Source organism: Podarcis cretensis, assembly GCF_951804945.1.
Source record: "Podarcis cretensis genome assembly, chromosome: 18".
In the NCBI taxonomy this organism is placed as follows: Eukaryota; Metazoa; Chordata; class Lepidosauria; order Squamata; family Lacertidae; genus Podarcis; species Podarcis cretensis.
Genome location: NC_137188.1, coordinates 11,553,845 through 11,581,307, shown reverse-complemented (window position 1 = coordinate 11,581,307; position 27,463 = coordinate 11,553,845). Strand labels below are relative to the sequence as shown.

General features: G+C 48.9%; 1 protein-coding gene and 1 long non-coding RNA gene across 3 annotated transcripts; one reads left to right on the top strand and one right to left on the bottom strand.

Moving 5' to 3' along the window:
- Nucleotides 1–6,157: 6,157 nt before the first annotated feature.
- LOC307207295 lies at nucleotides 6,158–6,563 on the bottom strand. The gene is made up of 3 exons (XR_013834616.1): nucleotides 6,460–6,563; nucleotides 6,398–6,426; nucleotides 6,158–6,258 (listed from the first exon to the last, which is right to left on the bottom strand). It is a non-coding gene; the product is annotated as an uncharacterized lncRNA (long non-coding RNA).
- Nucleotides 6,564–6,611: 48 nt separating this feature from the next.
- TMEM59L (transmembrane protein 59 like) lies at nucleotides 6,612–25,416 on the top strand. Of its 2 annotated transcripts, none has more exons than XM_079960826.1 (8): nucleotides 6,612–6,932; nucleotides 11,613–11,718; nucleotides 12,229–12,323; nucleotides 15,445–15,591; nucleotides 17,594–17,702; nucleotides 18,747–18,855; nucleotides 20,096–20,294; nucleotides 23,515–25,416. In XM_079960826.1, exons 1-8 carry the CDS (start codon nucleotides 6,675–6,677, stop codon nucleotides 23,671–23,673), a joined length of 1,182 nt encoding a protein of 393 aa, XP_079816952.1. In that variant the 5' UTR covers nucleotides 6,612–6,674; the 3' UTR covers nucleotides 23,674–25,416. The 2 variants fall into 2 exon arrangements, with proteins under 2 accessions (XP_079816952.1, XP_079816953.1); XM_079960827.1 differs by having other exon boundaries at nucleotides 6,614–6,932; nucleotides 20,177–20,294.
- The last annotated feature ends 2,047 nt before the right edge of the window (nucleotides 25,417–27,463 follow it).

The window sequence follows — 27,463 nt, the reverse complement described above, 5'->3', positions numbered from 1 at the left end:
GGTACGGCTGGGAAAGGCCTCCGTTCGAAAGCGTTTATTCCCTTGAGGACGGGAGACTGTTCCTTTTAATTGAAGGGCAAGAGGGAGGACACCTGCTTGGCATGCAGAAGGCTCTGGGTTCAGTCTCCGGGTCTTCTTTGCATGATGGAAGAGCATCACTCTGCCTGCACCCCTGGACAGATGCTACCAGCCAGTGCAGACAATACTGAGCTGCAGGTCAGTCTTGGTATTTGTTGTTGTTTAGTCGTTTCGTTGTGTCCGCCTCTTTGTGACGCCCTGGACCAGAGCACGCCAGGCCCTCCTGTCTTCCACTGCCTCCCGCAGTTTGGTCAAACTCATGCTGGCAGCTTCGGGAACACTGTCCCACCATCTCGTCCTCCGTCGTCCCCTTCTCCTTGTGCCCTCCATCTTTCCCAACATCAGGGTCTTTTCCAGGGAGTCTTCTCTTCTCCTGAGGTTGCCAAAGTCTTGGAGCCTCAGCTTCAGGATCTGTCCTTCCAGTGAGCACTCAGGGCTGATTTCCTTAAGGATGGATACGTTTGATCTTCTTGTAGCCCAACTAGGAGTTGTCATATTCACAAAAATCCGGATAACAACTTTTCGCACAAAGTTGTTGAGCTTTTTTGGGGGAATAAAATTGCCCTACTTGACACATGTCTGAGTTCCCTGCGTCTCAGTAGGTATCAAGAATAGGAGCCTTTCTGTTAGGAATCTTAGGTAGAGACATTCCGAAAAATATAAGAGAAATCTTTTTATATGCAACAGCGGCTCCCCGTCTATCGATAGCATCCAATTGGAAAGGGGAAAAGATACCAACACTAACAGAATGGCAAAATAAATTATTAGACTATGCTGAAATGGCTCAGCTAACAAATGGGTTAAGAAGTAACACCAAACAAATATATAAATTCAGTGGTTTTTTTTTAAAAAAAAATGTTTAGGGCCACAGTCATACCTTGGGTTGAAGTAGCTTCGGGATAAGTATTTTCGGGTTGAGCGCTGCGGCGACCCGGAAGTAAAGGAGCGCGTTCCTTCTGGGTTTCACCACTCGCGCATGCGCAGATGGTCAAAATGGCATCACGCGCATGCGCAGAAGCGGTGAATCGTGTACATGGGTTGCGTTCGCTTCTGGATGCGAACGGGGCTCTGGAATGGATCCCGTTCGTAACCAGAGGTACCACTGTAGTCTCATTTTGACTCAAGAAAATCACCGTTTTATACAGTGGTACCTTGGGTTACAGATGCTTCAGGTTACAGACTCCGCTAACCCAGAAATAATACCTCAGGTTAAGAACTTTGCTTCAGGATGAGAACAGAAATTACACGGCGGCAGCGGGAGGCCCCATTAGCTAAAGTGGTGCTTCAGGTTAAGAACAGTATCAGGCTAAGAACGGACCTCCAGAACGAATTAAGTACTTAACCCGAGGTACCACTGTAGTTCGAATCGGGGGAAATAAAGACAGTAAACAGACAAAAGGACAAAGATTCGCAAAATGTTTTGGGGTATGTGTACCCCTGGGGGGAAAAGCTCTGTATAAATTCAATAAATAATTTCCCCATACACCCTAGAAATGCAAGGCACAGATTCCCTACACACCAACGGCACATCCAAGAATGCTCAGATGCTCTAGAGGGGAAATACGAGGCGATTGCAAAATGTCTTTGATCATGATTACAAATTAACGGCTCCCTCTTTCCTTGGGAAGCGAGTGATGGACCCAGGGATGGAGGCAGTGGGGTGGGGTAGGGGGAGAAGCTCCCCCCCAACAACAACAGGGTGGTCAAAAAAGTACAGGAGGCCAGCCTGGACCCCCACCGGTTGGTGTTTTGGCAAGCCGGGCACCCGCTGAGAATTCGGAGCGGGATGCCAAGGCGCCCGCTGCTTTCTGCCCTCGTCTCGCACGGACCGTTGGCCAGCCAAACAGATGTTCGCGATCGGGGAACAGGATCCGAGCCACATTCCTTGGCTATGATGCCATGGCGTTCCCGGATGGGCCTTTCGCCACCTTGGAAGACGGATGAGGGCGGCCGAGCTGTCACCACGGGCCTGGTGAAAAATGGGGGAGCCGGGCACGGTGACATCATTGCCCGGGGTGTTGAAGCAACGGGGCACCTGGCATCTGCATGACATCACTTTGTACTCTAGTAAAGCAGACCGTCTCATTTGTCAGCGCCAAAATGGTACCGAGCATCAGAACGACTTGGCCACAATAAGGACATTTTGCCTGTGGTACAACTATTTTCCACCTTCCCGTTTCGACTCTCCAGCACCCTATCTGCATAACCTGTTGTTGTTGTTTAGTCGTTTCCGTCTCTTCATGACCCCCTGGACCAGAGCACGCCAGGTACTCCTGTCTTCCACTGCCTCCCGCAGTTTGGTCAAACTCATGCTGGCAGCTTCGGGAACACTGTCCCACCATCTCGTCCTCTGTTGTCCCCTTCTTCTTGTGCCCTCCATCTTTCCCAGCATCAGGGTCTTTTCCAGGGAGTCTTCTCTTCTCATGAGGTGGCCAAAGTCTTGGAGCCTCAGCTTCAGGATCTGTCCTTCCAGTGAGCACTCAGGGCTGATTTCCTTAAGAATGGATACGTTTGATCTTCTTGCGGTCCATGGGACTCTCAAGAGTCTCCTCCAGCACCAGAATTCAAAAGCATCCATTCTTCGGCGATCAGCCTTCTTGATGGTCCAGCTCTCACTTCCATACATCACTACTGGGAAAACCAGAGCTTGAACTATACGGACCTTTGTTGGCAAGGTGATGTCTCTGCTTTTTAAGATGCTGCCTAGGTTTGTCATTGCTTTTCTGCATAACCTACCAATTCTAAAATATAGACGCGCTTTGACTCTCACAAGATTGAATGTCTTGCCCTTGGCTGGACTTGAGGAACGATACCAACAGATCCCACAGAAAAAACGTCCCTGTGGAGACGGCAGTCCCGAATCGGTGGTGCATGCCCTTCTGGCTTACCCTCTTGATAAAGACTTGAGGAATGAGATTATCACCCCTCTTTTATTGTCCATTCCGGGTCGCCCAGCCACTGCCCCAGGGTCCTTTCTCTTGGCAGATCAAGATGAGCAGGTGACAGCAAAGGTTTCAAGGTTTTTAGATGAGCAATCAGAATAAGATCCATTTGACTACTGAATCTAAACCCTAACATGTATTGTATATAATTGACTTTTTATTTCTATTCTTTGTATATCGTATTGTTGTTTTATTGCTATAAAAGGTAAAGGTACCCCTGCCCGTACGGGCCAGTCTTGACAGACTCTGGGGTTGTGCGCCCATCTCACTTAAGAGGCCAGGGGCCAGCGCTGTCCGGAGACACTTCCGGGTCACATGGCCAGCGTGACATCGCTGCTCTGGCGAGCCAGAGCTGCACACGGAAACGCCGTTTACCTTCCCGCCGGTAAGCGGTCCCTATTTATCTACTTGCACCCGGAGGTGCTTTCGAACTGCTAGGTTGGCAGGCGCTGGGACCGAGCAGCGGGAGCGCACCCCGCCGCAGGGATTCGAACCGCCGACCTTTCGATCGGCAAGCCCTAGGCGCTGAGGCTTTAACCCACAGCGCCACCTGCGTCCCTGTTTTATTGCTATGGCTGATGCAAATAAAGATTGATTCATTCGTTCACTTAGAGGGGTTAAGACCATCGGAAGAGTCCGGAGGCTGGCTCAGGCCAATGGGTTCAGTGTCTTCACCGTGGCAAAATGCCCCCAAAACCTTAGGAATACGGACAAGGCTCGTCATCAGCACCCGGAAAGAACCAGCCGGGTTGCTGCAAGTAATAGACTACATGGAGATGGCAGAAATGACTGGCAGAATCCGAGACCTGGGAGAAGAGGCGGTGGAAGAGGACTGGAAGAAGTTTAAAGACTATTTGCAGAAACATTGCAAAATTTATGAATGCTAAAATGATGTTGGACTTAAAAATAATACGGCATTAAGTGATATAGGTTTAAAAGCTATGTAAAAAATGTAATAGAAAAAGGGTGAAAGACTAAAGTTATATTATGTCAAAGGTAAATAATATGCTAGAAGGAGTTTAAATATAAGGAGGAAAGTTTGGAGACATAATAGAATGATTTTAATAATTAGAAATGAGTTTAGAAAGAATTTTTGGATTTGCTGTATACGATTGGGTAAAGAGGAACACAAAAAAGGGAGGCGTGAGGAAGTCAAGAAAGGAAGTTTTTGTAAGCATAATTTTAAAAGTTGGAATTTTTATTTTTATTTTTCTTCTATGTGTATTTGTGATTGTTTTTGTTTTTTTTTTCATCTCAGTTTTGTGGCTGTTATGTTTCTTCTTTTCTGTAAAAGCAAATAAATATATTTAAAAAAAAAAAAAAGAACCAGCCGGGTTGCAAGAGCTGCAACTAAGTGAGAGGTTCCTAATGGGTGGGTCTTCCCTCCATCCCCTTACCTATTTGCAAGGTTAATAATAATAATAATAATAATAATAATAAATTTATTTATTTATACCCTGCCCATCTGGCTGGGCTTCCCCAGCCGCTCTGGACAACTCCCAACAGAATATTAAAAGCACAACAGAAAATCCAACATTAAAAGCTTCCCTAAACAGGGCTGCCTTCAGATGCCTTCTAAAAGTCTGGTAGTTGTTGTTCTCTTTGACATCTGGTGGGAGGGCGTTCCACAGGGAGGGCGCCACCACCGAGAAGGCCCTCTGCGAAACTGGCATGCCTTGTCTCTTGCATTGATTTATTTTTTAAAAAATAGAAATGTGTTTTCTTAAAAAGAGGAAGGTATTCTCCCTCTTGTGTGGGGCAGGAAATGGGGATTAATGTCCCATCCTAAGACAGACTTTTAAACCGATGCTTGAGGTTAACGCATGCATGCAGAATCTAGAAGCTTAAAAATTACTTTCCTCTCTCGGTGCCACAAAATTCTCCACCACGCATCCCCAATATGCAAAGGATGGATTTAGAATTTTAGATGCATATGTTGCGACGCCCTGAGGCATGTTTGGCACCTTTCCTTGCATCCCCATCTTGTGTTGGCCATAAAACATCAGAGGTGGCGTCTAATGAATCGTTAAAATCCACATGGATTCCTATATTAAACCGGAGAACAAAGAAAGCCCCTTCTGCCTTCTGCGAGGCAGAAGCTCTGCCTCTGAGCCAATGTGTTTGTGTTCTTGTTTATTTCCAAACAGCTCCATTGGTTAGAGCTTGGTGCTGATTGCGCCGAGGTTGCAGGTTCGATTCCTGTACGGCACATCCACATATTCCTGCATTAGAAAATAGGTAAAGGGACCCCTGACCATCAGGTCCAGTCGTGGCCGACTCTGGGGTTGCGGCGCTCATCTCGCTTTACTGGCCGAGGGAGCCGGCGTACAGCTTCCGGTCATGTGGCCAGCAGGACTAAGCCGCTTCTGGCGAACCACAGCAGCACACGGAAACGCCGTTTACCTCCCCGCCGGAGCGGTACCTATTTATCTACTTCACTTTGACGTGCTTTCGAACTGCTAGGTTGGCAGGAGCAGGGACCGAGCAACGGGAGCTCACCCCGATGAGGGGATTCGAACCGCTGACCTTCTGATCGGCAAGTCCTAGGCTCTGGGGTTTAACCCACAGCGCCACCCGCGTCCCTAATGCATTAGAGAATAACTTGCACCTAAATATTAGTAAGGCAAAGGAGATGGTGTTGGACTTCTGGAGGAAGAGAGGGGAACCTGCCCCGTTGTATATTGGGGGGGGGGGCTGTGTGGAGAGTCTCCTACATCTACTTCTCCCTCCCTCAAGCCCCGGCACTTATTTCCTCTTTCCTCAAGCCCTGGCACCTATATCCTCCTCCCTCCCGCATTCCTTTCAGCCCCGGCACCTACTTCTCCCTCCCTTGAGCCCCGGCACCTATTTCCTCCTCCCTCCCTTGAGCCCCAGCACCTATTTCCTCTTTCCTCAAGCCCCGGCACCTATCTGCTCCTCCGTCCCTTGAGCCCTGGCACCTATTTCCTCTTTCCTCAAGCCCCGGCACCTATTTCTTCCTCCGTCCCTTGAGCCCCGGCACCTATTTCCTCTTTCCTCAAGCCCCAGCACCTATTTCTTCCTCCGTCCCTTGAGCCCCGGCACCTATTTCCTCCTCCCTCCCTCCCTCCTCCTCTCTCCCTTGATCCCCGGCACCTATTTCCTCTTTCCTCAAGCCCCAGAACCCATTTCTTCCTCCCTCCCTTGAGCCCCGGCACCTATTTCCTCTTTCCTCAAGCCCCAGCACCTATTTCTTCCTCCTTTCCCTGAGCCCCGGCACCTATTTCCTCCTCCCTCCCTTGAGCCCCAGCACCTATTTCTTCCTCCTTTCCCTGAGCCCCGGCACCTATTTCTTCCTCCTTTCCCTGAGCCCCAGCCCCTATTTCCTCCTCCCTCCCCCCTCCCTTGAGCCCCGGCACCTATATCCTCTTTCCTCAAGCCCCAGCACCTATTTCTTCCTCCTTTCCCTGAGCCCCGGCACCTATATCCCACTCCCTCCCTTGCGCCCCGGCACCTCTTCCCTCCTTCCCCCCTCCTCTCTCCCAGGCTGCTCCGCTGCTCGCCCGGCGCGCCCCCGACGCTTCTCGTCCTCCTCCTCCTGCGCGCGCTCCGGGCTCCCTCGGCAGCCTTCCTCCTCCTCCTCCTCTTCTTCTTCCTCGGGCCTCTCCATCTTCTTCTCCATCGCAGGCGCGCAGGATGGCCGAAGGCGCAGCGCTGCTCCTTTTCCTGCTGCTCCCGCGGGCCGGGCTGGCTGCCCTCGGCGGCGCTTCTTCTTCTTCTCCTCCTTCTTCATCATCATCATCATCCCCTTCTTCTTCTTCTCCTCCTCCGCCGCCTCCTTCGTCGTCTTCTCCGCCGGGAGACGGCGACCCTTTCTCGGCTCAGCTGGGCGATATCTCCGCTTGCCAAGCGCGCTGCGCGCCCGGCCTCCGTCTCCAGACCCCCGGCGCCAAGGTAACCCACCCAGGGGCGCACGGCGCAGGCTCCTACTCCGAGTAGACCCCTTGCCCCCAAAGGGAGAGAGAGGAAAAACCCAGGTTCAAGCTCGCCCCGTGGTTGCAATGGGTCTACTCGGAGTCGGGGATGGCGTTGCAGGCAAGCCGTTCAGAGAAATGGCACCGCCGGACGCGCACGCCTCAAACGCGCAAGATCCGTGCACGGCTCAAAGTGAATATTGTATTTAAAAGCAGCAAAAAGATCTGCTCCTTCAGCACCCGAGATGTGCGCGCGATTAAAAGCGATTCTCTTTAAAAGCAGGCGTAGATTTTGCTCCTTTGAGCACCCGAAATTCGTGCGCCATTAAAAGCGATCGCATTGAAAAGCAGGGGTAGATTTGCTCCTCGAAGCAACCCAAGATTCGTGCTCAGTTAAAAGCGATTATTGTATTTAAAAGCAGGAATAAATTTGGTCTTTTAGCCTCTAGGGTTTCTGCTCTTTCCAAGGTGGCCTTTTCTTCCAGGGTCTAGTTTTCGGTTAAAACGCACAGAGAAATATCCGAGGAGAATCAAAAATAACGCAGATAAATAGCCTTTGATGCCTGTCTATCCCCCCCCACTCCTCGTGGCCCCCGAAACTGGGAAGAATACAAGCATCCATCTTTTCCAGGCTGGAAGGAAAGAGACGGAAAAGGTTTAAGGGAAGAAAAAAAACAGGAGGGGGAATAATTTTTAAATAAAAATGAAATATGCCATTTTAAAATGATCCGTTTTGATGGGGGGGGCATATCTGGTGTATTGCTTTATTTAGGTGCGAGGTCCTTTATTTATTTTTTTCCTGCATGTGGGATCTGCTTTCTGCAGGTACCAATCCATCACTGCCCCCTCCCGCTCGTCCTTTGGCAGAAAACCGCTTTGGATAAAGAAGCCTCGCTCTGATTTTTATTTTTGTTTGTCTATAGCCCCCCCCCCAGCTAAAATCCACCCATCTCTCTTTCGCAGACACGCAACCTATACTTGTTTCCTATTTCTGTGGGGCTCTCGGCCTCTGCCTTTGGGGGCTCAAATACTCAGAGTAGACCCACTTGAACAAAAGGAGACGACTTGTGTGCTGTTCCGTTAATGGGTCTGTGCTGCGTAGGATTTAGCTGCAGACAACCCGAACTGTGCAGGGGATTTCATCTCCCAAAACATCTTTTGTTCTTCTGCATTCAATTTTTATTTGGAGGGGGGCATAAGCCGTGTTTGTGACCTACACGATTAATTTTGTGCAGTGCTGCAAAAGGAGTAGGGGATGCACTGAGAGAAGGGGACGCGATTAAAATAAGCAGGCCGATGATGCAAGCTATGCTATGATTATTTTTAAATCCTTAAATTCTTTAAGGCATTTAAAATTTCTTGGCCCATTTAAATACGGCCTCTGGTTTGGAGGTCAGTGTGGAGGACTGGTGTGTGTGTGTGTGTGTGTGCGCGCGCGCGTGCCCCTGTTTTCCTCCGCTGCTTGCTGGCAATTTCCCGATAGACTGTTCCTGGCCATGGAGGTTCTGTGCAGCCGCCCCCCTCTCTCCTTGGTGCTGATCCGGAGCCAACGGAGGGGCGTGAATTGTGTTGCAGAATCGGATCAAAGAGGCTGCTCTCATGCCCTTCCTGTCAGTCAAATGTTCCTGGGACGATCGCAAAGGTGATGCAGCGAAGACTTTTTAAACCCTCCCTCTGATCCCACAAGAAGGCGAATTAAAAATAACAACAATTTTTTTCTCTCTCTCCCCGTCGGATTAATTTTTAAAACGTCCTCTTTAGGCTTGCTTTAATTTCATTTTTCTGTTTTCAAACTGAATTTTCTATTCATTAAAGAAGACTTCGGCCGGTTTCCCAACCTGCTGTCGAAAGGCATCTATTTATCTGTTTCGTAAGATGTTTGCACCACTGGATTGTAAAAAGGAAGGCAAAAGGGAAAAACCTCAGGGCAGTTTGCAAAAAAAAAACCCCAAAACCAAAGGGTAGATTTGGGTTGAACATTAAGGTAAAGGTAAAGGGACCCCTGACCGTTAGGTCCAGTCTTGTCCAACTCTGGGGTTGCGGCGCTCATCTTGCTTTACTGGCCGAGGGAGCTGGCATACAGCTTCTGGGTCATGTGGCCAGCAGGACTAAGCCGCTTCTGGCGAACCAGAGCAGTGCACGGATATGCCGTTTACCTTCCCGCCGGAGTGGTACCTATTGATCTACTTGCACTTTGACGTGCTTTCAAACTGCTAGGTTGGCAGGAGCAGGGACCGAGCAACGGGAGCTCACGCCGTCATTGCGGGGATTCGAACCGCCGACCTTCTGATCGGCAAGTCCTAGGCTCTGTGGTTTAACCCACAGCGCCACCCGCGTCCCTGCGTTGAACATGAGGTGAGAGCAATTTGACAAGCGAGACATTAACCAGGAGGGGTACCTGAGTTTTTGTATCTCAGGGTTGCCTGCATTAAGCGATGTGCATGGATATAATATATATATATTTTTATTTACTTGTGTTATTTATATGCAAACATTTGGCGCTATGAGTTAAACCACAGAGCCTAGGACTTGCCGATCAGAAGGTCGGCGGTTCGAATCCCCGCAATGACAGCGTGAGCTCCCGTTGCTCGGTCCCTGCTCCTGCCAACCCAGCAGTTCGAAAGCACGTCAAAGTGCAAGTAGATAAATAGGTCCCACTCTGGCGGGAAGGTAAACGGCGTTTCCGTGCGCTGCTCTGGTTCGCCAGAAGCAGCTTAGTCCTGCTGGCCACATGACCTGGAAGCTGTACGCTGGCTCCCTCGGCCAATAAAGCGAAATGAGCATCGCAACCCCAGAGTCAGTCATGACTGGACCTAATGGTCAGGGTCCCTTTACCTTTACCTTAAATCTGTCCCTATTGAAATAAATTAAATAAATTGTCCAGTTGCACCTTAGAGACTAACTAAGTTTGTCCTGGGTATATAAGCTTTCGTGTGCATGGACACTTCTTCAGATACCCTGAAACAGAAGTCACCAGACCCATAGATAGATAGATAGACAGATAGATAGATAGATAGATAGATAGATAGATAGATAGATAGATAGATAGATAGATAGATAGATATAGATGATAGATAGATAAGATAAAATGTAACAAAATCTACAATAAAAAAGGAATATACAACGGGATAGACAGGAAGTCCAAAGTGTTGGTATATATATGATTTTGGAATAGTTTTTTGTCCTTGCTTCTTTTCCTTAGGTCTATAAACTTTGTATACATGCTGAAAATTATATTATAATAAGCCTTGTGATGCAATATGATAATGTTTACCGATGTAACATAAGAACATTAATAAATAAATAAAACTCATATAAAATTCTTGAGTCGTGCTCAGGAGAAAACGAGCTTGCTCCCTCTCCCCTGCGACAGCCCTTCAGATATTTGGAATATGGCTCTCCTCTTCTCCAGGTTAAACCTACCCCGCTCCTTCAACCGTTGCTCATCAGGCTCGGTTTCCAGACCCTTTGACCATCTTGGTCGCCACAAGAATATCCTTGTCGATACCCTTCTTAAATTGTGCTTCCCAGAACACAGGACTCCCAAGTTGGTTCTGACCCAGGCAGAACAGATTACCTGACCGGGACACTAGATTTTCTGCGGCGTTTTCCAACTTTTAAACATCGGCTGAAAACGTTTCCGACCAGGCGATTAAGAACAGTTCCTTCCAAAACGGTTCGTCGCCACCCATTTTTCAATGAATGGTTTTTATTACCCTTAGCAGCCAACATATATACAAGAGAGACAGGGGCCTTGAAAATATTTCATTTGATATTTTAAAAATATATCTCAGCCACGCACCCGTACGACACCCCTTGCAGGTAGACACATATATTATCAGGCTTTCCCCCGTATTCTAGGCTCCGGTTGGCGGGGGCCGAACGAACATCTCCCCACTCAAAACTACCTTTTTCGTTTTCCTACTCCCCGCCTGCATAGCCCTAAACCTCTGGCTCCTGTCCTTTGGTCACGCCTAGACGTGACCAAGAGACCGAACGTCGGGACCGGGCTTTGTATAGGGTGAAATCGAAGGAAATGGGACAGGGAGGGAACTATTATTCTGTGACAGCGGCGGGACATTGTTGTTGTTGTTGTTTAGTCGTTTAGTCGTGTCCGCCTCTTCGTGACCCCCTGGACCAGAGCATGCCAGGCACTCCTGTCTTCCACTGCCTCCCGCAGTTTAGTCAAACTCATGTTTGTAGCTTCGAGGACACTGTCCCACCATCTCGTCCTCTGTCGTCCCCTTCTCCTTGCGCCCTCCATCTTTCCCAGCATCAGGGTCTTTTCCAGGGAGTCTTCTCTTCTCCTGAGGTGGCCAAAGTCTTGGAGCCTCAGCTTCAGGATCTGTCCTTCCAGTGAGCACTCAGTGCTGATTTCCTTCAGAATGGCTGTTTGATCTTCTTGCAGTCCATGGGACTCTCAAGAGTCTCCTCCAGCACCACAATTCAAAAGCATCCATTCTTCGGTTATCAGCCTTCTTGATGGTCCAGCTCTCACTTCCATACATCACTACTGGGGAAACCAGAGCTTGAACTATACGGACCTTTGTTGGCAAGGTGATGTCTCTGCTTTTTAAGATGTTGCCATTGCGGGGGACATGCACAATCCTTTAATTTCTCTCTCCACTCTTCCCTCCCCCACAAAAATATTTTTTTCCAGGATGCCGTCCTCAACGCCTGCTACCGGGGCTGCCGGCTGTTTTCCATCTGTCATTTTGTGGACGCCACAGCCGACCTGAACGCAACGAGAGTCGAGTGCGAATCGGGTGAGCCCACGCCCCTCCTCTTTACAAACAACACCCCCCGCCCCCCGTCCAAACCTCGCTCGGTTACATTATCCAGAACTTCCTTTCCACTTAAACGGCTGTCATCTCCCCACTGCCTATATTCTGCAACCGATTCCCACAGACAGCCGAGCGGAGGGGAAGGATAATGGAAAATTGCAGGTGGGGACAGGCACGAAAAAAGGGGGGGAATCCCTCCCCTCGTAGGATGTGATTAACTCTGCAATAGATTCTGTCTTTTTGAAGGCAGTAAAGTCTTTCGGTTGGGAGGTAGCAAAACCAGAGCAGGGACTCGTTCAGGGAGTCGAGGTGTACCCTCCTTTCGGAGGCAGGTTGTTCCCGCTGGGAGATTCCCCCCAAACTCGCGGCCAAGTGCAGAGACGCGACAGTACGCCTCACCCCATCGGAAAGAGCGCAGACTCACGCAGAGACGCGGCGGGTAACCTCTCTTTCCCCCCAATCTCTTCCTCCCCACCCACCTTGGAAATTTAGCCTGTATGGAAGCTTACGCTGGTGGCGATGAACAGTTCGGCTGTACGACGGGATGCAGGACTCAGCTGCCGGAGACAGACAGCCGGGGAGAGAAGGTAATTTTTCTCCTAAACCAGTGCTGGATTTACCTATAAACTAAACAAGCTGTTGCTTAGGGCCCCACTCTCTTGGGGGCCCCAAAAAAATTAAAGGGGAAAAAACTGGATGTGCATTTCCAAAATATAAGATAAAAAACAAAATAAAACCTACATACAGCAACAGTGTTTTGAGTTGTGTAGGCTCCTATGGTGTAAGTCAGTGGTGTTTGGGGGCTACAATTCCCATTACCCTGGCCACTGGTCCTGTTAGCTAGGGATGATGGGAGTTGTAGTCCCAAAACAGCTGGAGGGCCACGTTTGGCCATCACAGATGTAAGTCATGGGCCCCACCTGCTCCCTAAAATATCCCTGGTTTGCTCCCTGGTGACGTGGGTGGCGCTGTGGGTTAAACCACAGAGCCTAGAACTTGCCAATCAGAAGGTTGGCGGTTCGAATCCCCATCACGGGGTGAGCTCCCGTTGCTCGGTCCCTGGTCCTGCCAACCTAGCACTTTGAAGGCACCTCAAAGTGCAAGTAGATAAATATGTACCGCACCAGCGGGAAGGTAAACTGTGCGCTGCTCTGGTTCACCAGAAGCAGCTTAGTCCTGCTGGCCACATGACCTGGAAGCTGTACGCCAGCTCCCTCGGCCAGTAAAGCGAGATGAGCGCTGCAACCCCAGAGTCGGCCACAACTGGACCTAATGGTCAGGGGTCCCTTTACCTTTATATATAGGGTGCCTACATTCTGCATGGACTGGTTGCATGGGAACATGTGCAAATGGCTTGAGATACCTATGAGGTCCGTAAATTGCCATATGGCATATATTCAACACAAAAAACAGCGACAATTTGTTGTTGACAAAGGACGGCTGGACATAGAAAGGGCGCCATTTCCTTCAGTAGCTTAGGGCCTCATCGAACCTAAGCCCTGTCCTAAGCCTTTTTCTAACGGCGAATGTGCAGAGACCCTGCATAATTTGCAGATAAATTGTAAACAGATAAGAACTGAAACAACAGGAAATACCGACTGTGGAAGAATGGAGAATGAAACTGTTAAGACTATGCGGAGCTAGATAAACTGACAGGGAAGATCAGATACTTAAGAGACCAAAAGTTCATCGAGGACTGGGGGAAATTTGTGGAATATCTGGAACATATAAGTGAGGGACAGATAACGCTAAAGGGATTTAAAGAAGCACTGTGAAAAATCAAGAAGTATTGTCTAAAGGGAATAGAAAGAAAGATATAAACAATGTCAATATAAATTTGAGAAATGCGTAATATAAATAATAACTATGGATGATTTACGGAAAAGCTGAAGGAAGTCCTAAAAAGAAATAAGTTGTGAAAAATTTGATGTGAAACTAATATGTTTTTTGTTTTTTCGATGTAAATTAATAAAAATTTATTTGAAAAAAAAAAGAACTGCTATTGCAGTTTTATAAGAGTATATATTTAAAGCAGATGAATAAATGAGCAAATTAAGTTAATTGGGACACGCAGAAGATGTTAAAAATAAGGAACCGCAGAAAGAGGGGGGAAGGAAGTCAAGTTTCGAAATGTTGAAATGATTTCAAAATCGGTGAAATGTATAAATTTGAAAAGCATAAACTAACTTAAAACAAATAAATAAATTAAACCGCAAACAAGCCTAAAAGGGGTGCTGGAATCCCAAAGCTCTCTCTTCGAAAGCAAGGCGTCCAGATTACTACTAAACTGGCAAATGTGTGGGTTTGGCGTCGAAATCTCAGCCTAGAGGGATGGCGTCACTGCTTTCGCCAGTTTTGTGAGACCGATCAAAGTGTCAGGGGGAAAATATATGTGTGTTGGGGGATTAGAGAGCCATTCTTTAGGCTTAAAAACAGCTTAGGAGGCTGGCGCCTCCAGACATTTCCTCCAAAGCCAAGCCGTGGGCAGAAAACGTCCTGTGCCCAAATAACTCATCCTGCCACCTGTCTCTGCGGGCAGAATGTGCGTCTGCAAATGTGTGTCGGCGCAGGCTTTTGGATCGCAACGTGGGCTGCAGGGATTGCCTTTCTGAATCCTGGCAAGACAGAAGTACTGTTATCGGGGGAGAGGGGGCGGGCAGGTGTGGGGGACTCCCTGGTCCTGAATGGGGTCACTGTGCCCCTGAAGGACCAGATGTGCAGCCTGGGAGTCATTTTGGACTCACCGCTGTCCATGGAGGCGCAGGTTAATTCTGTGTCCACGGCAGCTCCATCTGGTACGCAGGATGAGACCCTCCCTGCCTGCAGACTGTCTGGCCAGAGTGGTGCATGCTCTGGTTATCTCCCGCTTGGACTACTGCCATGCGCCCTCCGTGGGGCTCCCTTTGAAGGTGACCCAGAAACTGCAACTAATCCAGAATGCGGCAGCCAGACTGGGGACTGGGAGCGGCTGCCAAGACCACATAACACCGGTCCTGAAAGACCTACATTGGCTCCCAGGACGTTTCCGAGCACAATTCAAAGTGTTGGTGCTGACTTTTCAAGCCCTAAACGGCCCAAGTATACCTGAAGAAGCGTCTCCACCCCCATTGTCAAGCCCGGACACGGAGGTCCAGCTCCGAGGGCCTTCTGGCGGTTCCCTCCCTGCGAGAAGCGAGGTTGCAGGGAACCAGGCAGAGGGCCTTCTCGGTGGTGGCGCCCGCCCTGTGGAACGCCCTCCCGTCAGATGTCAAGGAAATAAACAACTATCTGACTTTTAGAAGACATCTGGAGACAGCCCTGTTTAGGGAAGCTTTTAGTGTTGATGTTCTGCTGTGCTTTTAATAGTCTGCTGGGAGCTGTCCAGAGTGGCTGGGGAAACCCAGCCAGGTGGGCGGGGTATAAATAAAATTATTATTATTATTATTATTATTATTATTATTATTATTATTATTAACCTTGCAGATAGGTGAGGGGGTTGAGGACAGGCCACCCATAAGTACCATCTCACTTAGTTGCAGTTCTTGCAACCTGGTTGGTTCTTTCGCAGTGAGGACACTGATGGTCTTAACGCCTATAACTGAATGAATCAATCAATCTTATTTCCCCATATACTTGGTCTGGGTAAGGCATCATCCCCATTGCACACCTGTAACCTACCTTTCAGGGTTTGGGGAGTTTTCAGATTGGCTCATGCCTATCTTCACACAGGTCCTGGACCCAAAGCCCGCCTCGTTCTCCGTCTTCGACCTGGTCTCCAGCTTCTGCAACGATATTGTCAGCTCGGCGCAGAGTTTCATTTCCTCCACGTGGACCTTCTACCTTCAGGCTGACGACGGGAAAGTTGTCGTTTTTCAGGTGGGTGCTGCTGGCACAGTTGGGGGGCGGGTGGGAAAACCAGGGAGCGGTCGGGGGGGGGGAGAGACTTGAACAAAACAGAGGAAGGGTGCTTTATTATTATTATTTTTCACAAAGTGATGTTGTTGCTGTTGAGTCGTTTAGTCGTGCCCGCCTCTTCGTGACCCCCTGGACCAGAGCATGCCAGGCACTCCTGTCTTCCACTGCCTCCCGCAGTTTGGTTAAATTCATATTTGAGAACACTGTCCAACCATCTCGTCCTCCGTCGTCCCCTTCTCCTTGCACCCTCCATCTTTCCCAACATCAGGGTCTTTTCCAGGGAGTTTTCTCTTCTCCTGAGGTGGCCAAAGTCTTGGAGCCTCAGCTTCAGGATCTGTCCTTCCAGTGAGCACTCAGGGCTGATTTCCTTCAGAATGGAGAGGTTGGATCTTCTTGCAGTCCATGGGACTCTCAAGAGTCTCCTCCAGCACCAGAATTCAAAAGCATCCATTCTTCGCCGATCAGCCTTCTTTATGGTCCAGCTCTCACTTCCGTACATCACTACTGGGAAAACCAGAGCTTTAACTATACGGACCTTTGTCAGCAAGGTGATGTCTCTGCTTTTTAAGATGCTGTCTAGGTTTGTCATTGCTCTTCTCCCAAGATTATCACAAAGTGATAATCATGCATAAATAAGAATAGAAATGGCACCCAGCACCCACAAGAGCATTCCGTTGTAACTATCCATTTCCCCGAAATTTCAACACCTCTTGCGATGGCTTGACCCCTTTTCCGTTTTAACAGTATGAATTCTACAGATACCTTCCGTATCTCCTCATAAAATCATTTCTCCTGGAGTAAATACACGAACTATTTGAAAAGCGATTGTAATGAAAAGATTACGCTAGTAGGACTGCAAGAAGCTCTGTAAGGAAGGCTATTTGAAACATTGCAAGAAAGACTATGAGGAGAATTATTAGTTAATAATAATTAAGAGCAACAGAGAAATTGAGAAATTCAGAATAAGCGATAAAGAACGGGAAATCATAAGAGGTGTTGACGGAAGTCTAAAATATTGTATAAGATAAGAAGCTATATGATTGTTGGAAATGATATGTTAAAAAAACTAGTAAAAATGTATTTGTTGTTGTTGTTGTTGAGTCGTTTAGTCGTGTCCGCCTCTTCGTGACCCCTTGGACCAGAGCACGCCAGGCCCTCCTGTCTTCCACTGCCTCCTGCAGTTTGGTCAAACTCATGTTTGTAGCTTCGAGAACACTGTCCCACCATCTCGTCCTCTGTCCTCCCCTTCTCCTTGCGCCCTCCATCTTTCCCAACATCAGGGTCTTTTCCAGGGAGCCTTCTCTTCTCATGAGGTGGCCAAAGTCTTGGAGCCTCAGCTTCAGGATCTGTCCTTCCAGTGAGCACTCAGGGCTGGTTTCCTTCAGAATGGAGAGGTTGGATCTTCTTGCAGTCCATGGGACTCTCAAGAGTCTCCTCCAGCACCAGAATTCAAAAGCATCCATTCTTCGGCCATCAGCCTTCTTTATGGTCCAGCTCTCACTTCCATATATCACGGCTGGGAAAAGTAAAAATGTATATATATATATATATATAAATAACAAAAATCATTTTTCCTGCGTATTCCCAGTCTTAGGAGGCAAGCCGCAATGTACGGAAAAAACGCTTTGCAGAAGCGATCCCTGTGCATTTCGAAGGTTTCATATGTATCCAAATTCCTGCATTGCAAGAGGTTGGACTAAACATTAGGAAGAACTTCCTGACAGTAAGAGCTGTTTGACAGTGGAATTTGCTGCCAAGGAGTGTGGTGGAGTCTCCTTCTTTGGAGGTCTTTAAGCAGAGGCTTGACAACCATATGTCAGGAGTGCTCTGATGCTGTTTCCTGCTTGGCAGGGGGTTGGACTCAATGGCCCTTGTGGTCTCTTCCAACTCTAGGATTCTAGATGCCTCTAGGGGCCCCGGCCAATTCTGCGATTCTAAAGACTGTCCTTTTTTTTGTCCTCAGTCTCAGCCAGAGATTGAGTATCCTGTTCCAGAGGTCCAGGCACCTAAATCGGAGGTTTTGGAGAAGGCATGGGCTCCATCGACCTCCAACACTTTGAAGCCCCACACAGGTAAAAGAGAACATTGATTTTGCTAGTATTATGAATAGCCTCTCCTGGTCTGCCCCACAGAGGACCTTAAGGTCCATGGATAATCATTGTTTAGAGGTCCCAGGCCCTAAGGAAGTCAGACTATCCTCCACTGGGCCAGGGCCTTCTCAGTGATGGCTCCGACCTGGTGCAATGCTCTGTCCCACGAGACCAGGGCCCTGCAGGATTTAACTTCCTTCCGCAGGGCCTGTAGGACAGAGCTATTCCATCTGGCTTTCAATTTGAACTTAGCCTGATCTTTTATCCCCCTACCTTCTCTCCCCTTCCCCATTTTATGAAGATTACCCGCTCTGGGATCCCACAGCTAATTCTCCCCTGGTCTCCTCGCTGGCCCAAACAGGACTAATTTAGCCAGCTATCCCTGGTGATCATCTAATGTCTATTGGATGGATTTCCCCCCCTGAATTGATTTTTGAATTCTGGATTTATTCTTATTCACGTTTTATATCGTATTTCATGCTGGTTTTTGTTGCATTAAGTGTTTTAAATTTGTTGTTGGCTGCCCTGAGCCCAGTTTTTTTAACCGGGAAGGGCGGGGTATAAATAAAAACGTATTTATTTGTTATTATTTAATCGCCTGCCCTTCAAACCCAAGGTCCCAGGGCAGGATGCAACGCTTAAAAGGCAAGGCGGAAAGCAGTTTTAAACAACTCACGATCACAGAAATATGGCACGTGCTGAAAAGACACATGTAATGTGTCAGAAGGCCACAGAGAAGGGGCTCTGCAGTTTAGGGGTCGCAGTGATTTATCGCATGGCAATTTCCACCAGCTGGAGCCTTCGGATGACGGCACGCCTGCTTGGAAACGATTTTTAACATCCTTGCAAAACCCAGGACGCCGGGGGAATTTGGGGACACTGCAAAACCGCTCCTGGGTTTATTGCAAACTTTCTCTCTCCCGGTTGGTGTTGGCGGTTTGCATTATTTCCCCGCCGCCCTCCACTTATGGGTCTCCTTTTCTGCCCCCCTATTTCCCTCCCCGCACGCTTTCCTCACCCCTTCAGGCCTTCGGGAGAAACCCCCCGTGGAGGAGCCGAAAGCCAGAGCGAAATCGTCGCCCCCGGCAGAGACCCAGGCGCCCCCAGAACACGACTTCCTGGGCTGCATGTCCAAGTAAAGAAATGGGGTGGGGAGGCGATATTTGGGGTACAGGGAAGGGAATAGGGCGGGGAGTGGGATTGAGGATAAATGTGCAGACAGAGGCTGTCATGGGTCCAGGATACGTAGGGTGGAAAGGATGCCAATATCCACTTTATTTTCGTATTTGATTTTTTGTTTGGAAAGTCAAGTTTCTACTCCTCATGGAGGCAAAGTTATGCCCAAAGTCTGTGGCTGGCGCCTGAAGTTCTGCAAAGCGGTTGGGCGAAAAGGAGATGTGTGTGGGGGGGGAAACCTTCCCATCTTTGCCCCCCCCCCCACATTATCACCACCAGCAAACAACATAAACAAACCATAGGCACTAACTAACAACATAATCCTTTGACATTACACATACTTTAACTCCCGACTCGCCTCATTGTGCTTTTTGCACCCTACCAGCTCCTGCCAACCTAGCAGTTCGAAAGCACGTCAAAGTGCAAGTAGATAAATAGGTACCACTCTGGCGGGAAGGTAAATGGCGTTTCCGTGCGCTGCTCTGGTTCGCCAGAAGTGGCTTAGTCATGCTGGCCACATGATGCGGAAGCTGTACGCCGGCTCCCTCGGCCAGTAAAGCGAGATGAGCGCCGCAACCCCAGAGTCGGCCACGACTGGACCTAATGGTCAGGGGTCCCTTTACCTTTACCTTTATCCTATACGCACTTCATTATTATTATTCTTTCCCGCTACTTGTCAAAAGAAATTTTCATTTTTATAATTTCCTTGCACTTCTAAATCTGTCAGGAGCATTGCACGGCCGCCATACTTTTTTAAGATTTTCTTTGAATATTATCCAATCTTTACTAACTTTCTGGTTTGATTTCCCTCTTATTCTCCCAGTCGTTTTCGCAAGTTCTAAATATTCGCTTGCCAATCATTTTTTTCTTCTTTGTGGGAATTCTATCGCCTTCCCAATTTCCAGCTTTTAAAATCGTAGCTGCTGTGGTTTCCTACACGAAAAGGGTTCTTTTTCCGTATTTCATTGGAAATTGTATTGTAAGCAAACCTTTGAGGGGCGGGGCCAGAGGCGAGGAGGCGGGGCCAGCTGGGAAAGTGGGCGGGGTGCAGATGGCGGAGGGGCGGAGCTCCCACGGAATGGATGCTCACCTGGCCAGACTCACCTGTTCCCCTCTTCCACGTTGTTGACGGTCCTTTCCCCCCACCCTTTCCCCACCCGCCACCGGCCCCCCTCCCCGTTTCCCTCTCCCCCCACCAGCCAGTTCGAAGCGTCCGCCCCCTCCATGGCCGGCCATAATCTCGTCGTCTCTCTCTGGCGGGGGGCCTCTGGGTGTTACAGACGTTCGGGGCTGCCGCGATGGATCCTGGCCGCTTGTCTCTTCCTTTCCATCATGGTGATGTTGTGGCTCAGTTGCGCGAGCTTGGTGACAGCTCCCGATCAGCACGTCAAGACGCAGGTATGGGTTGGGGGCACAGCCCCATGCTTCATCCAAATTCTTCCCTAGGCACTCACCGCTGTCCATGGAGGCACAGGTCAATTCTCTGTCCAGGGCAGCTCCATCTGGTACGCAGGATGAGACCCTCCCTGCCTGCAGACTGTCTGGCCAGAGCGGTGCATGCTCTAGTTGTTTTTTTTTTTTATAATATTTATTAAATTTTAGTTTAACAATAAAATACATAGATAATACCACAATCTTTTCCAATATCCACATTTCATATTCATCTTTGGACTTCCTCACAACCCTTGTTCCTGCTTTCTAAACTCATAAATTTTACCAGCAAATTATTAACTTGGTTTAATTCATATAATATAATTTTCCAATATTAATATCTCAAATTTTGGGATTTAACATACTCTTATTAAAACTTAATCATAAAATGTTACTTATCCAAAATTTATCTTTTCGTCTTCCAATTAAATTTAAATTTATATTCTTTATAACTAGTTTGTTGAAGCCATGTTTTTGCTAATCTTACATCTTTCTTAACATTCATACAATTTACAATATTTTTGTAGATAGTCCTTAAATTTCTTCCAGTCTTCCTCCACCAGTTCTTCTCCCAGGTCTCAGATTCTGCCAGTCATCTCCGCCAGTTCCATATAGTCTATCAGTTGCATCTGCCATTCTTCCAGTGTGGGTAATTCTTGAGTTTTCCAGCTTTTAGCGATGAGTATCCTTGCTGCTGTTGTAGCACACATAAAAAAGATTCGATCCTTCTTTTGCACACTCTGACCAACAATGCCTAAGAGAAAGGCCGGTGCATGCTCTAGTTATCTCCCGCTTGGACTATTGCAATGCGCTCTACGTGGGGCTACCTTTGAAGGTGACCCGGAAACTGCAATTAATCCAGAATGCGGCAGCCAGACTGGTGACTGGGGGCGGCCGCCGGGACCACATAACACCGGTCCTGAGAGATCTGCATTGGCTCTCAGTATGTTTCCGAGCACAATTCAAAGTGTTGGTGCTGACCTTGAAAGCCCTAAACGGCCCAGTATACCCGAAGGAGCGTCTCCACCCCCATCGTTCAGCCTGGACACTGAGGTCCAGCTCCGAGGGCCTTCTGGCGGTTCCCTCATTGCGAGAAGCGAGGTTACAGGGAACCAGGCACAGGGCCTTCTCGGTGGTGGCGCCCGCCCTGCGGAATGCCCTTCCAGTAGATGTCAAGGCAATAAGATGTGAAGGCAGCCCTCTTTAGGGAAGTTCTTAATGTCTGATGCTGCATTGTTTTTAATATTCAGTTGGAAGCCGCCCAGAGTGGCCAGATGGGCGGGGTATAAATAATAAGTTATCATCATCATCATCATCATTATTATTAGGCAATGTTGCCCAATGGTTACTGTAGTATCAAACTAACGCCCGCGAGACCTGGATTTGAATCCCTCCCACTCCGCCATAAAGCTGACAGCCTCTCGACAACTTCAATCCTAAAAAAAGGTCATCAGCTTTGGTCGGCCCCCACGGCCCTTCACTTCGTCCAATCTGGCCCTCTAGGCAGAATAAGGCAATACACCAGGGCTGGCAAACTCTTCAAGAGACTGCGATCTAGTTTCAGAATTAAAAACTGCCAGTGATCTACCCCTGTTTTTGGGGGGTTCAGCTCAAGGTTTTTTTTAGGGAGGAGGTTATTATAGTATCAGACTAACGCCCACGCGACCCAGGTTCGAATCTCCGCCACAAAGCTCACCGGGTGACCTCGCAGCCTCTCAGTCTAACCTACCTCACAGGGTTGTTGTTGTTGAGGGGAGTGAACAAATTTTGGGGGGGAGAAGCCGCCTTGAACCACTTGGAGAGGTTTCTGAAAGTCAGAGCCGGAAGGCAGCGCATGTTTTAAAAGAAAGGCCGGGATGCTTTAGCTGCTAGATGGCCCTTGCGGGGTCCCCCCTCCCAGCTCTGAACATGTGTCTCCGGCGTACAGCTCCCATTAGGGTCTCTGAACAATCAATTTGGCAAACTGAACACTAAGACAATAATAATAATCATCGTGGCTGTCAACTTTCCCCTTTTCTTGTGAGGAATCCTATGCGGAATAAGGGAATTTCCCTCAAAAAAAGGGAAACGTTGACAGCTATGGTTGGGGGCAAAGGGGGAGATGGCAGCGAGCCTTTTCTCTTCTCCCATTTGCAGTATTATACACACACACACACAGTGGTCCCTTGGTTCTCAAACTTAATCCGTTCTGGAAGTCCGTTCCAAAACCAAAGCGTTCCAAAACCAAGGCTCGCTTTCCCATAGAAAGTCATGCAAAATGGATTGATCCGTTCCAGACTTTAGGACGCAGGTGGCACTGTGGTCTAAACCACGGAGCCTCTTGGGCTTGCCGATCGGAAAGTCGGCGGTTCGAATCCCCGCGATGACGGGGTGAGCTCCCGTTGCTCGGTCCCTGCTCCTGCCAACCTAGCAGTTCGAAAGCACGTCCAAGTGCAAGTAGATCAATAGGTACCACTCCGGCGGGAAGGTAAACGGCGTTTCCGTGTGCTGCTCTGGTTCGTCAGAAGTGGCTCAGTTCTGGCCACATGACCCAGAAGCTGTACGCCGGCTCCCTCGGCCAATAAAGCGAGATGAGCGCCGCAACCCCAGAATCGGTCACGACTGGACCTAATGGTCAGGGGTCCCATTACCTTTACCTAGACCCCTAAAACAGCAATCGAACATGAATTTTGGTATCTAATGAGACCATTGATCCATAAAGTGAAAGCAATAAACAATGTACTGCAGTCACACACTCCAGTCATCAGTAGCTGAACTGGGTTCCACACGGTCACAAAAACAAAACAAAAAGAGCCACAAAAACAAAAACGCAAAATAAATAGCAAAAACAGACAGACCTCAGAGCAACACTCAAATCGGAAGCGTAACACTCAAAACAGAGCACATTCGGCTTCCGAAAAAGGTTCGCAAACCGGAACACTTCCTTCTGGGTTTGTAGTGTTTGGGTTCCAAGTTGTTTGAGTCCCGAGGCGTTTGAGAACCAAGGGACCGCTGCAACTTTTTCAACGACCCAGCGGTGTGTGCATTTTATAAAATACGATAAATAAAACGAAATAATCATAGTTAAGAACCGGCCCTCAAGGTGAAGTTGGTTTTGCTCCGAGTCGAACTCCCCGTGGCGTTAGCAAAATATTATTTTGAAGGAAAACAAACGGGCAAATCTTCTTTCTCTCCTCTTTCCCCTCAGCCCCTGAGCATCAACGGGGACAAAGAATACCTGGAAGACCTGGATAGCTCCCTTCCATATTCCCTCCGGCCCGTAATCGCCGTCGCCATCTGCCCGGCGGAGAACGAGGAAGCGGCGCTCCTGCCCGTCAAAGTGGATTTAGACAAGACCGCCCTCTAAGGACGCCCCCTGCCCCATATCCCACCTTGAACCCCTCCACCACCAACCTCCCCTTGTACCCCCTCCAACACCCCCGATTTCCTTCTGTTTTCCACCGAGCCCCTCGCCGCAACACCACCCTTTCCGACATCACCTGCTGTCTCGCCCAGGTTTCTTGAACTCGGTACCTTACTGGCAGAGGCGAAGGCAGGGCCCCCTATTTTTTAGCAGTGACGTCTTGCGGGTTGGGAAGGGGCAGGTGGTCGTGGTTTTCGAAAACCGCCGCGTAGATTTGAAATCAACTCACCGTTCTCTGGGGAGTAGGCAGAGTTTGGCCTGCTTCGGTCCTGGGTTCGAATCGATGTGTCTCTGACTTGGGGGGCTAGCACACACATCCCTGCCTGGAACTGGCTGCGAGGCAGCGTAGACGATGCCGAACTCGGGAGGCGATTCGGCTCAGTATTAAGGCAGCGTCCCTGCTCGAGTTCGGAACAAGAGAGGACCAGAACCTCTCAGCGACTCATAGTCCAGGAGGTCCCGAGTTCAGGTCCCGACATCTCCCAACAAAGCCTGGGTGCGAACGTCCCCTTCATACCATTCGGAACCTGTGTCATTTTTGGTGGTGCCCGGTTTTTGTTCCGTTTTGCACTGATGTCCGCCGGGGGGGGATCCCCATCTCCTACGCCCCTCCCGGCACGCAACTCGTGACCCCCTGGCACTTAAGGGGGGGGCCACACGCCAGCTTTGATCGCTTGTACATTTCACCTAACGCTCGTTTCTCTTGTACAGAGGTTTAACTTATTTCCCGCCTCCTTCGGTCTCTTTCTCCCGCCCTCGTCAGGTGGCCCTTGCCGTCCGTAACTTCTGAAGCGATGAGACTCTTTAAAAAACACGTCCCAAAATATCAGGTGTGGAAGGCAATCAGCCAGGGGGTGGATATATAATTTTGGGTCGTTTTGCTATCAGTATCCATCCGAGCTTCCGCAACGGGTCACCCTGTGTGTAAAAAAAGCTAAGCTGCCATTTGTACAATCTTCTCAACTGAATAAAGCTGTTTTTTCCCCCAAACCTCCCAGTCTCCTCCGCTCACCGCCGTCCATTTTTGGGGCATCAAAAAATAGCAAGACCCCAGTGGATCTGAGCTAAGCCCCCGCACCTGTCTACCTTAACCTTATATATCTCTTAATAAACCTTTTCGTCTGTCCTGGAAGTGTTGTAAGAGGAATGATTTGTTCTTAAGTTGTTTTTCCCCTGTTTGATAATGATAACAAAAATCAGGTTGGGGTCCAAGGTGCGAAAGAAGTTGGGACACCTAATAATAAGGATAATAATTTTGTTATCTGTTACCCTGCCAGCCTGGCTGGCTGCCCCAGATCCTTTTTAATCCGAAAGGGCAAGTGCAGTTTTTGTTTGTTAGAAACAACCCAGAAGCCCAAAGCTGTGGGGTATTTTTGGGGAGAGAGGATGGGGTATAGGGAACAACAGTATAGAGTATAGGGAACAACAGGATTTCTGTTGTTGGGTCTTCAGCTCCAATCACTCCTAGCTAGCACAACCGACGACGGAGGACGGTACCCCAGAAACATCTGGATTTCTAAAGGTTCCCCTTTATCTTCGGGGTAGGGCACAGTCTTGCAAATACAAAGCTGCTGGCCCCCCAAAAATAACCTTGGTTGTCGAATTGCACAAATTCTACCGGACCGACGCACCCGTTTCAAACCTGCATATGTTTGCGTATGAATAAAGATGCTTTGGAAGAACGAAGCAGGCTCCCTGGTTTTTTTAAGCTGCCGGTAAGCAAATAGGCGCACAAATTCTGCTTGCTTTGCTCCTGACAAGTGATGGGGAAAACCGGAGCCCCCAAGCACAGGGTCGGGGAAAACATCGCTTCGTAGAGTTCATAGCTGTCTCTCTGGCCTCTTTGTGTGTGTGTGTATTGGGGGGGAACGTTTGGTGGCAAGAAGACGGCTTCTCTCATGGCAAGGCGAACGGAAAGGAAGTTTCTCACTTCGGTTGGAGAAAGCCACTGTTTTCATCTGCCACCCTGCTGTAAAATTCAGGCAGCAGCTGCTGGCAGCCAGGGAGGCATGGAGGAAATGAGATCTTTTGGGCCAGCTGTGTCCAGCTGAATCTCAGCAGGTCAGCCCAGGACAACGCTCCTTTTTGGTCTCCGGGCCTGGAAAGAGAGAGATGAAAAGTTTTATCTCTCGCTTGCCTGGAAAGAGAAGTTTTGCAGCAGAGCATCGGAAGCCCTACGTGGAGCCGTGTTAGAAAAATGTGTCGGTGATTAGGAACGCAGCATTCTAGGATAGGGGTGTTTTTGGAAACGAGAGCAGGGCAGAAGACTTAAATGTTCTGCAGATCAAAATGTTGATCTTTCCCTCCCACTATTCTAGGCTATGAGAGATTTTACTTTCTTGGGCTCCATGATCACTGCAGATGGTGACAGCAGCGACGAAATTAAAAGATGCCTGCTTCTTGGGAGGAAAGCAATGACAAACCTGGACAGGTCTTAAAAAGCAGAGACATCACCTTGCCGACAAAGGTCCATATAGTTTGTATAGTTCAAGCTCTGGTTTTCCCAGTAGTGATGTATGGAAGTGAGAGCTGGACCATCAAGAAGGCTGATTGCCGAAGAATGGATGCTTTTGAATTCTGGTGCTGGAGGAGACTCTTGAGAGTCCCATGGACTGCAAGAAGATCCAACCTCTCCATTCGGAAGGAAATCAGCCCTTAGTGCTCACTGGAAGGACAGATCCTGAAGCTGAGGCTCCAAGACTTTGGCCACCTCAGGAGAAGAGAAGACTCCCTGGAAAAGACCCTGATGTTGGGAAAGATGGAGGGCGCAAGGAGAAGGGGATGACAGAGGACGAGATGGTGGGACAGTGTTCTCGAAGCTACCAGCATGAGTTTGACCAAACTGTGGGAGGCAGTGGAAGACAGGAGGGCCTGGCGTGCTCTGGTCCAGGGGGTCACGAAGAGGCGGACACAACTAAACGACTAAACAACAACAACAACAGCAGTGGGGACGGCGAGGCAAAAGACCCTGGGCCCAAGCACACATGCATATTGTATAAAGGTGCAAAGCTCTTCTTTCGCACCCTGTGAAACAAAAAACTCGGCAACGGCTGCCCACCCACGACTCTCCCCATCAGTCAGAACAAAGGGAGAAGGGGGCAGGAGATTGCACAAGACACATCGCACGGGACTTCCGGCGAGGAAAAATGACGGGCGTCATGGCAGTGAGCAGCTCCTGAAGCCAACTGCGCTACCAGGCTGGCTCCGGGCTGCTGAGGCTGCCATGTTTCCCGGGGAGAGATTTGCAAATCTGGGGACATTCCAGGGATGGAATTTGTCCAGGGACAGATTTGCAAAATCGGGGACTGTCCCCAGGAACGTCTGGTAACCCTATTCTAGGATGTATCCCCAGAAGTCTAGTGTCCAGATTAAGGGAAGTTATAGTCCCAATTGATTCTCGGCCTGGGTCAGACCACGCCTGGAATACTGTGTCCAGTTCTGGGTGCCACAATTTAAGGAGGATATCTGCAAGCTGGAACGTGTACAGAGGAGGGCAGCCAAGATGTTCAAGGAGGGCTGGGGTAACTGTGCCCCTGAAGGACCAGGTGCGCAGCCTGGGAGTTATTTTGGACTCACAGCTGTCCATGGAGGTGCAGGTCAATTCTGTGTCCAGGGCAGCTCCATCTGGGATGCAGGATGAGACCCTCCCTGCCCGCAGACTGTCTCTCCAGTCTCTGGTAATAATAATAATAATAATAATAATAATAATAATAATAATAATAATTTATTATTT

Bases quoted from the DNA above. Each gene is read 5' to 3' on its own strand.
- TMEM59L (XM_079960826.1), top strand. From the start codon at position 6,675: ATGGCCGAAGGCGCAGCGCTGCTCCTTTTCCTGCTGCTCCCGCGGGCC. The intron at 17,703-18,746 runs GTAAAAGAGAAC...TCACCCCTTCAG, and splicing joins CACTTTGAAGCCCCACACAG to GCCTTCGGGAGAAACCCCCC. The intron at 18,856-20,095 runs GTAAAGAAATGG...TCCCCCCACCAG, and splicing joins TTCCTGGGCTGCATGTCCAA to CCAGTTCGAAGCGTCCGCCC.